The sequence below is a fragment of the Lacerta agilis genome, chromosome 2, assembly GCF_009819535.1.
Source record: "Lacerta agilis isolate rLacAgi1 chromosome 2, rLacAgi1.pri, whole genome shotgun sequence".
NCBI classification, from domain to species: Eukaryota; Metazoa; Chordata; class Lepidosauria; order Squamata; family Lacertidae; genus Lacerta; species Lacerta agilis.
The window spans coordinates 86,047,580-86,058,628 of record NC_046313.1 but is presented as its reverse complement, the minus strand read 5'-3'; the positions used below and the strand labels follow the sequence as shown (position 1 = coordinate 86,058,628).

The window sequence follows — 11,049 nt, the reverse complement described above, 5'->3', positions numbered from 1 at the left end:
GTGCCATTTAAAAAAAAGAACAGATATAAAGCAAATTTGGGTTAGAGGTTCCATATGTTGTTGTTAATATGCTACTGCAAATCCATGCCCATGTCTAATGCAGTAAGCCTGTAACTTATGCACATATAACTGTAATTTTGCACATATAACTTGTACGCATTCGGCTGTGCGCACTTGGCAACAACAAATTTTTTAAAAATAAAATAAAAAGGGGACGGAATAGGGAGCGGGATTCCAGGAAAAAGGACTTTGACAATCACACCTCCTATTGCATCCAATGTGTTTTGACTTTTAAGCGCAATCCTCAGATCATAACCCCCATGTAAGCTGAGGACTTATTGTACTAGAAGTGCTTATGAACTGAATGTGAAAGAGTATAATTATTATTATTAGTAGAGCTCGGTTTTGAAAACATCAAATGTGGCAGTTGTTTCTCCCCCTCCCCCATGCAAGTTCCCAAAAATGTACATCACTTTCAAGATTATTATTTCTGCCATAGGTAAACTTAGCTAAAGGGACACAGAGACTACTCAATGCTTATCAATCTGAGTTTGAAAGCCACCTTGAAGATAGGGCAGCTATGCACATGGGATATGTAAAGAACAGGAATAAGCAGCTGTTCCATCTTCTTCACTTGACTAACACCCCAGAGCTGCCTAATCCTATTTTTAAACAGTTTACACCTGAGAGAGACTTTCCCCTCCCAAATGGCCAGTAAAATCAAGTGGCAGTAATTGCTGTGAAGTTTGAGATTTCATATCTCTTCTTCTTCAACAACCTACAGATTGTTCATTAAGAAAAAGGAACAAAGATTTGCACATTACTTCCAATGAGGTTTAAAGGAATTACTTCAAAAGATACGATAATATTTCATTTTGTGTTCCAAACCAGTTAGAACTAATTTTGTACAGTGGGGTATCTGAGAGATGTTCGCAAGGATTTGAGATCAGAAGCAGAGTCTTACAAGTAATGAGTGACGTGGAGCAAACACAGCAAAGGTTCTTATAGCACCTTGGCTACTAACAAAGTTATGATGACAGAGTTGCATCCAATGCTGCTGTTCCACTGGCAGGTGGAACATCTCCTTCCTCTCTGCTGCAGCCCCCATGCACCTTCAAAATCTGCTGCAGCCACCCAGAGCACATTTTGGGGTGCACATGTGCTGTTCTGTGAGTTCTTCCTCACTCACAAGCCTATTATGAGGGCCATTTGGGGGGTTTCTACCAAAGGGGTACATTAAGTGATCCCCACGCTACATAACAATAACAATAATACCCTGTGAATTGTACCATTGTAATCAGATGGTCTGCATCACGTTTTGGAGTTAGTGAGTGAAGGACAGAGAAGAGAAGAGACTTAGTAAGACCAGCTCCTCCGGATGCAAAATAAAACCTGGAACTCAAGTCTGAGGCTTGGCACAGCTGCAAACACAGCTGCAACACAGGATCCCTTGTGGTGTGAGAAATCACAGAAAAGGCTGTGTGTTGTTATTCAGAGGATCTCTCAGAATGACTGACAGAGAAAATGCAAAGGTGTAGCAAGTTGCTTCATTTTTCCCCTTTGGAAAATTTTGCTTATATAAACTGCCCTGCTAGAAAACTCACTAATGTGCATTGGTTACAATACTAAGATTTGGCTGTCTTTACTTAGGCTGGCAAGTTAGAACAAATTTAACTGAAATTTGCACCAACCAAATTTGCACTTTGGGACCTGGCAGTCAATAGCAAAAGCCCCAATACACACACACCACCCAAATAAAACTTGCCCCAGCCCTTTAGGTCTTTACTGGGCCAACTAGAGCAAGGGAGGATGCAATGTGAGGTTTCCCTGGTGCCTCTCTCACCTTTAAAATCCCTCACACTTTCTGCTTGCTACAATGCAGTCCTTTCACCAAAAAGGCTTGGACACAGAAATACAAAATATCAAAGAAAAGAAAGAGGCATTCAGGATTGATAAGAATGAAAGTCCTGAAATGTTTTGCTATACAGATTTGCCACGGAGACAGAGGTCTAAAACCATCTGTATGCATATGTTTAGATTCTGACCACACTTATTCTGCATGTGTGTCTTTTGGTTTCTTGATTCCCAGAAAATGTGTTTAGAATAGGATTAGAGGCAATGTTTGTGAAGTATCTTTGTAAAAGGACATGTGGCTTAAATTTGATTAAAAAAAGAAAGAAAGGAAGGAAGGAAGGAAGGAAGGGAGACTCAAAAGCTTGAAAAGCTCTTTCTGAAAGAAAATGTGTGGCCAACAGCTCTACAATGCCACCAAAGGCCTAGAGAAAATTTACATGGATACTGTAGACTGGAATGGACTCTATATCAGTCCACTGAAAACTATGGCCAGAAAGGCCACCTCGATTGTACTGTCACCATCCCTTCTGTTCAACTGGGCTACGTACCGCCCTTGTATCCCTGAGGCAAAGGCTTTGAGACGGACATCTCACATAGCGACCTGCGATCCAGATCCAATGTAATCTGTGGCCCAATTGCAGCTGGAATCCAATACGGGCACGACTTTCAGTTAGCCTCATATCTTAGGAATTTGTTCGTACCCACCTATCAGCGTTTATTTACCAAAGCTAGATAGATTAAATGTATTTCCATTGGAAGTTCTAAATGGCAGACTGAGAGGCATCGCCTATCAGAATAGGCTTTGTTTATGTTCTCAGGACGTCGACTGCATGAACCATATACTACTGCATTGTGGGCAGTATGAGCAAGCAAGGGATCAACTGATCAAACCCTTACTAGCAAATTTGCCAGGAAAATCTGAAGCCTCCCATATTAAATACCTTCTGGAGGACAGGTCAAATTATACTGACCGTGGCAAAGTTTTTTGGAGGTCGCAAGAAACAATGACCATCATGATCTAGACATAACAAAATGACTACCTCAGTGTCTTTACCTGTTTGGTTGTCTTAACTGTATCTTGTTTTGAAACTGTTTTGTGGGTCTATGGACTGCAATACACACACACACAGAAAGAGAGAGAGAGAGAGAGAGAGAGGAGAGAGAGAGAGAGAGAGAGAGAGAAGCAACAGTAACCACTCTGACGCAGGTGGCGCTGTGGGTTAAACCACAGAGCCTAGGGCTTGCTGATCAGAAGGCGGTGGTTCGAATCCCACGAGGTGAGCTCCGTTGCTCGGTCCCAGCTCCTGCCAACCTAGCAGTTCAAAAGCACGTCAAAGTGCAAGTAGATAAATAGGTACCGCTCGGCGGGAAGGTAAACAGCGTTTCCGTGCACTGCTCTGGTTCACCAGAAGCGGCTTAGTCATGCTGGCCACATGACCCGAAAGCTGTACGCTGGCTCCCTCGGCCAGTAACGCGAGATGAGCGCCGCAACCCCAGAGTCGGACACGACTAGACCTAATGGTCAGGGGTACCTTTACCTTTACCCACTCTGAAAAGAGGAAGCACCATTTTAAATTCTAGTGCATTTATTTTTGTATGGAATATACAAGTAGCAAATGTATTTTAGAATAAAAACAAATTATTGCTAATTGAGTAGCTGCACTATTGAAGACAATATAGGTTCAGTGCAAGAATAAGGTACCTATGCACTTAGATCATGGAATGTAATGTTATGAAGCAGTGTTTTAATGATTAATCCATCCTTCCTTCTCAAAGTACCATTTTCAGCCACTATTTCATTGCCCCAATCAGTTTTGAAATTAAGATAGTATTTATCTGCAGAACATCTCCATGGTCATGGAAACCAGAAAGGGTTCCAAACTGCAATCACCATGACGTATAAATTATAAAAGATTGCAAACTGATTCACAATTAGGTTAGAAGTAAACAGCAACCACACTAATAATAAACAGGACTTTTAAGGAGGGGGGGGAGAGTCTGGCAGGTTGTGTTTGAAACAGTTTACTTTTAGGGGGGGAACTTTCAAGCCAAGTGTGTCAATTGCCATTTTCTGCTGTTCAATAACACCAAATGAAGTATGAATCAATTTTGAATCTGATAAAGAAATACTGGAACCCAATCTTTTCAGAGCAAAAATAATGCCACTAAGCATTTAATACTGAACAAAAACTCAGGATCAAATAAAACTACTGAGTATAGCAGGCTGTGAAAATAAAGGTTTATAATCAGCATCCAACATAAGAAGCACACCAAGTTGTAAACTCCCAGTATGTTGTGAGAAATTAACGGCTTTTGTGAGGCCCAAAGGTTTTTATTTGCACCCCACATTTCTTCAGTCGTGGAACTCATGAGAACCAGTGTGGTATAGAGGTTGGAAAAACTGTAATATTCTCTGTAATATTCTCTACTTTCCTTTCTTAAATCAGTTACTGATCCATAAGTATAATTGTTTAATTGACACTGAAATGGAGAATGCCTATGCGTATTGCTGAAAGGGTTTAACTGGAAGATTCTATTGAGTCTAAAGAGAAGCAAGAGGAGCTCTCTGAGCTCCTTGACAGGTTGTTAATTAACTGTTATTGTTCTCTGGTAGCTCTGAGGAGGTGTTTAACTTTAGATCACATGGGAGGCCGCTGAATTGCAAATTCGCCACCTTGGAAGGGTGGTGGCTGGAGACTTTGTTCCTAGGCTCCATGGAAGTAGGATGTAAATAATGAAGCACTTCAGGAACACACAGCCTCTGACTGTAATGGGGGCAAGAATCATAGAATCTTAGAGTTGAAGGGACCCCAAGGGTCATCTAATCCAACCCCCTGTAATGCAGGAATCTCAGAGAGACAAATTTTGATCTAGATTCTGATGCTGAGCCTATGCTGAGCCAATGCTGCCCTAAGCCTATGTTATGGAACTGTTTGGGTGTATCATTTACTTTTTTCTGTTTTGAAGAAAGTTCTACAAGTAAAGTTTTGAATAATATCTAATAGGTCTAGACAATGTTTCATTCCAAAAAGAGTCTGTTTTTTTCATCCATTCTCTTCAAGCTGTGCAATATTAATACCAGCAATAAAGAGTTCCTGTACTCTTACACCATGACTGTTGATTTGGAAGTTCACTTTGAAAGTCCAAATACACAATGTCAGCTCCTAGCCACATGCTTACTGACTCTCTGAAAGGACTCTAAAAAGTTAGTCAGACAATATTAACCCTTGAATAAGCCATGTTGGTCCTCAGCAAGATGTGTTCTTCTAATATGGTAATTTTGTCTTTAATAATGCTTTCCAACCATTTCCCCAAAACTAAGCTAATCAGCCTGCAATTTCATGGATCACTTTTTAAAAGTTGGTGCTACACTGGCAACTTTCCAGTCCTCAAGTATGGAGGCTGATCTTACAAACAAGTTACACCTGTTTTTTGTAATAAAGTCAACAGCTTCACGTCTGAGTTCTTTAAAAACTCTTGGAAGGGTACCTGACTTGGTGATTTGTTGGTTTTTAATTCATCAACTCCTGACATATCCAGTTAAAAGGATCAGGTAGCAGATGATATGAAAGAGACCCAGCAAATCTACTGCCAGTCAGGGTAGACAATACTGGCTTTGTACAAGGCAGATTCCTATGTGCCTTTCTTCCTAAAATAAGCTGCCACCACAAGAACGGCTGTGAATTCATTTGTTTCTGCTAGTCGATGGCTCATAAAATTTGACTTTTCAGACACAGACATAAGAGGCACAAGTTTCCTCAAAGTCATAGCCAAAATGGATTAAAAAAACCTATACTAACAATGGTCAATGATTTGACTGCAGTACATAGGGACAAACATTCTGCTAGCCAGAGATATGGTAGCAATGGGAAACATCTGTTCCTTAAAACATGTTGCAAATTTACATTTTCAAAAGCTGTTTTCTCAGAACGCCATGGTCATTGCCAAATTTCCCCCTCAAAATTCTTTCACATACTTTACATTCTCATGTGCATTTCTGTTTAATTATTCTCTTTTGTATTGAAAACAAATATGAAAGTCAAGTAAAGGTCACCCATGAAGCATGAATGGACAAATCACGTGCACACGAGGGGCCCAAGGTAAAGACACCAACCCATAGCTGAACAATATGAAATCATGCCAAAGGTGTAAAGAAATTGCAAAAGACCTTAATTACTCCCCAATACTCCCAAGCTGCAGTGTTATAAAGGCACAAGCATTATTAAGATTTATTTTTTCATTTTTCATTTTAACTTCAGAGTTTCTTTGCATGTTTTAACTACAAATTTTCAAAGGAATGGTCACAGCTCAGTAGCAGATTACATGTTCTGCAAAGAGAAGGTCCTCAGCATTACCAGGCAGGGCTCAGAGAAAACTTCCCTTCAGAGGCCTTGGAGAGCTACTGCTACTCAATGTAAAACAGGGGGGGGGGGAGAACCTGATGCCCTCCAGATTTTGTTGGACTAAATTCTCATCAATCCCTGCCAGTACAACCAATGGTTAGGGATAATCAGTTTAATAAGCACGTTTCTCCGCCTCTCAAATACAGTGGTGCCCCGCTAGACGAATGCCTCGCTAGACGAAAAACTCGCTAGACGAACGGCATTCGCTAGCGGAAGGCTGCCCCGCAAGACGAAAAAGTCAATGGGGCTGCCTCGCAAGACGGGGAAAAAAAATTCCGGCGCGAAAACCTCCGCGCTGCATTGCCGCTTCGCTAGACGAAAAATTCGCTCTACGAAGACACTCGTAGAACAAATTATTTTCTTCTAGCGGGGCACCACTGTAAATAATACTGAGCTTGAAAGATTGGTGGTCTAATTGAAACTGTCTGCAAGTCGGAGCACAGCACATTCATAGGTGAGATAATGGGATAATCCACTTGCAGGTGGAAAGGAAACACTAGCCGAGATACAAAGTACTGTATTCACAATGAATTCTGGGAGCAGATGGCATTTTAGGCTTATGTTTCTTCAAAAGCACCCCCCACCCCAATTCCACAGCATCTAAACATAGCTCAGATGGTTAGAGTGTGGTGATGATGATGTCAAGGTTGCAGGTTCGATCCTCGTAAGGGACAGCTGCATATTCCTGCAGTGCAGGGGGTTGGAATAGATGACCCTCAGGATCCCTTCCAACTCTACAATTTTATGATTCTATGACTTCCCAAAGCAGACTGCAATATGCCATTAAACTCTGCTGTTCTCTGCCCTGTAGTTACCTATATAAATGAAATCCTCTCACCTTCAATGTTCATCTTACACTTATGGTTCCATGTCCTGTGGTGAGAAAAGGCAATACAAACCCAAAAGGTTTTCATGCAAACAAACCTGCTTGAAGATTCAGAGAACTGATGGGGGGTAGTAGGAAACAATCCTCTGACTTCAGAGTAATCAGGAGGTTGGCTTCCTCCACAATCGAGAGCGTCTATTTTGAAAGAGGAATCTGTATGGGGGACCAAGTCTGTTTGTTCTTCGACACTCAGTTTTTCTCCTAGAAAAGAAAGAAAAGCACAACCTAAAGGAAAGGAAATTGACTGTTCAATTGATTTCCCCCCCCCCCCCAGCAATGTTCCTGCAGTCTTCTGTGTATAACTAGAACACGCAGAAATGAAAACACTGGGCTTTTGTGACTTGCACATTGCACGGCCCTTTTAAAAATCCATACTTTATAATATATTTCTTGTGGTGAGACTTCAACAACTGTTTTAGCAATGTCTCCATATATATCTGTCTCCACAGAGGCTCAGCATTAAAGTGAAAGGAGAAATTACAAGGAAGAGATTTCTCTCCCTACTGCAAAACAACAACTACTGCACAAACAGCCAATGCATGCATGTGTTGTTGTATGAGTGAGATTTTTTTTTTAATTTTCCAATCACAAGATGAAACTAGGATAGAGAAAACTAGAAAAAAGAGCACTCTCAGTGATGGCTCTGAATTATTCTCCTAATCACTGAACACAGAAGTCATGTGGTGTTAAAGCTTTGTAACGCAAATATTATCTGGGTGTTCTTCAGCAAAGCTTTAGAATTACCACTGTTAGTCCTCTGCATAGCACAATTAATGTCCAATGGCTTGGCTCCCAAAGTGCAGTTGCATGAAGGGAAGGTAATTTTGCTCATGCAAGGAAGAATCCACAGTTTTCACCAATTTCTCCGCCCTGCTTCAGTTTCTAACCCCATCCTTCAGGAGCAGCTTTTCAAGAAGGCTAGGGTGGGTGGGGGCTGCAGTGAAATGGGAAAGGCAATAAAGCTGCAAGTGGAAGTTAGGATCCAAGCCAACATATCAGCACACAATATTACAGTACATTAAAAAAAATCCTGTTGCTCAAATGCTTATGATCTCCATTTTATGAATGGAGAACCAGGAATGATACACCTTGACAGAACATGCCAAGATAGCTCATCGTTGAGCTGTAACAAACCATGGTAATCAGAGGTCTAAAGCCATTCAATAGACCTTATTGGCTTAGGTATAATTCTTCATTGTGGATGGATACAATTAGGTATTCTTTCACCTATTGTTACTGAAGAGAAAATAGTGTTCTCCATATGTTGTTGAATTACAGCTCCCATTGTCCTTGACCATGCCATGCTGGCTGGGGCTGATGTACGACAACTCCCATCAGTACTACAACAACATATGGAGGGAACTATGCTGATCCTTGATCTCATGGTAAACCCTTTCCATAGTATTGCAATGGAATAATAGTGCACGCTTGGCAAATCCACACCGGGATCAACTCCCGCCTGGAAACCAATGTCCCCACTGTGGAAGGACGTGTGAATCCAGAATTGGCCTCCACAGTCGCTTGCGGACTCCTTGTTAAAACCATGTTTATGGAAAACAATCTTGCTCGGCTATGAGTGATCGCCAGAGAAGAAGAAGACAACTCCCATCAGTACTACAACAAGGGAAACAGTGTTGCCCTAGAACAGGCTTCCTCAAACTCGGCCCTCCAGATGTTTTGAGACTACAATTACCATCATCCCTGACCACTGGCTCTGCTAGCTAGGGATCATGGGAGTTGTAGGCCAAAAACATCTGGAGAGCCAAGTTTGAGGGAGCCTGCCTTAGAATATAAGCTGCATAAAGCCGCTAGCCAAATTTTGTGGCTTGCCAGATATTTACCAGTCCCAAGGCAAGCAATACAGACCTCTGGTGATTTCTGGTGGCCCGTGATGGGCCACCAGAAATCACCAGAGGTCTGTATTGGGACATCAGTTGCGCAGGCCTGATTTAAGATATGCCTTGAAACCAAAGGGGATCTAGCGGCACCCACATTTCAGTTCTGCCTCTGCTGTGAACCCACACTTTGATTCCCAATTCTTTGTAAACCGCTTTGTGATATTTTCTGGTGAAAAGTGATTTATAAACTTCCAACCCTACAATTTTATAATTCTATGAAACAAATGAGCAAATAACACTACAATGCAATCAGCTGGGATAGCTAAGTCTATAGAGCATGAGACTCTTACTCTCAGGGTCATGGGTTCGAGCCCCACATTGGACAAAAAGATTCCTGAATTGCAGAGGGTTGGACTAGATGACCCTTGTGGTCCCTTTCCAACTCTACAATTCTATTATTCTAATACATACAGCATCACCATGCTTTTAAACAACTATGCCATCTGTTGTAAAGGAGATAATTGTGAACATTTGTTGACCTTGTAGGTCACCCTCATATTGTGGCTTTTATTATGTTATCTAAATGTGCTGATAGGTTTGATAGGTTTTTTTTGCAAAACAATCCACCTAAAAAGAGTGCAAGAGAGAGGAATGTAAGTTTGGACTTCTTCCATCCAATAATATTTCGGAATATACAAAGCAGGACAACTATCGCCAAACAGGCTAAACGTGATAACTTTTATTCTTGGAAGCATCTCAGCTTGCTTTGGCTTCAAGAACTGCATAAGATGTCAGCGATAAGGTTCAAAAAACATCTTGGTATTTCTATTTATTTTTATTCAAGAGGGCTTTTGCTAAGTGAAACAGGTCAAGAGCCTCTGACAGGACAAAATAGCAATCTTGTTAACTTGAGAAGGGCTGGGGTTTAGACAACTTAAATGAAACCGACTGCCAACATGAAAATGCAAAAGATGCAGTCAAAAATGAGGCTCCCCATATATGGGATAAAAATAACAACCATAATAATTTTAATAACAAACCAAGATCAAAAACCACAGTTTGATTCTGGTTTGCATTATCTGACTTTGATTAGAACAGCCCAGAGTTTCTGAATTCAGAACACATAGAATCTCCAGCTGATGTATGTCTGAACCAGCCTGGGATCTGAAAAAGATTATTATGAATTACTGGTAGTCAACACACAATAAAAATAAGGTTCAGTGTAATAAGAACACCCAATTCACCCCTGAGCCCGAAGTCCACAACGTACTAAACTGTACCACACATTTCAGGCCCCATTGTGGTTAAAGTGTCCAATAAGCAAGGAGCAAAAATGCCTTCCTATGTCAAGGGCTAATAAGGAAATCTGAAGTTTCCAACAAGTGGTTTTACGTGCTCACATTTAAAAGAGAGTGGATTCTAATGAAACACTGACAATGGCCGATATTGAAATACAGTAAGCCCACAACTTACATGCATTTAATGTGTGCATTCAGCTTTACAGGCTTGGCAAAAAAATAAGAAGAAAGGGGGCGGGGGCAGAAGTCCAGGAAAAAAGACTCTGGCAATCCTACCCACCACTGGTGTTTTGGCTACAGGTATATGCAATTTTTGCTTTAGGACCAATCCCTGGAATGTAAGCCTCGCATAAGTTGAGGACTTATTGTACTACCTTTCCAGACTCAGCTTAGAATACACTTACATAAATACAATATCATCTGGCTTAAAGTTAGGCAAATATTTCAGAAACCTGTCAAACCAAGCCCTTGGAAAAACAAGCTTCCGTTCTTTGAACAATTAATACCCAACATTAATTTGCCTTAATCAGCACTGCCTACCAGTCTCCATAGGTAGTTCTTGAGAAGTTGCCTCTTCCTGCTCTTGTCCTTCCTCCTTTATTTTACTTGCATTTTTCTTTCTCTTATTCACTTGGTCAATTAAAGCCTGAAATTCAGCTTTATGTTTTTTTCCTGAAAAACAAAATCACATTGGCACATAAGGAGCGAACGGAGTACATAGAAAGTGCTGGTGAAGCACTGATACTGGCTGGGGCTGATGGAAGTGGGAA

General features: G+C 41.1%; 1 protein-coding gene across 1 annotated transcript in view; it reads right to left on the bottom strand.

The window, feature by feature from the left end:
* Window positions 1-11,049, bottom strand: part of RAD18 (RAD18 E3 ubiquitin protein ligase) — a 114,895-nt gene that overhangs the window by 48,392 nt on the left and 55,454 nt on the right. The window contains exons 10-11 of the mRNA XM_033141153.1: window positions 10,820-10,951; window positions 7,182-7,344 (exon numbers count right to left, since the gene is read on the bottom strand). Of these exons, the coding sequence (XP_032997044.1) occupies window positions 7,182-7,344; window positions 10,820-10,951 (295 nt within the window). The remainder of the gene's footprint in view (window positions 1-7,181; window positions 7,345-10,819; window positions 10,952-11,049) is intronic.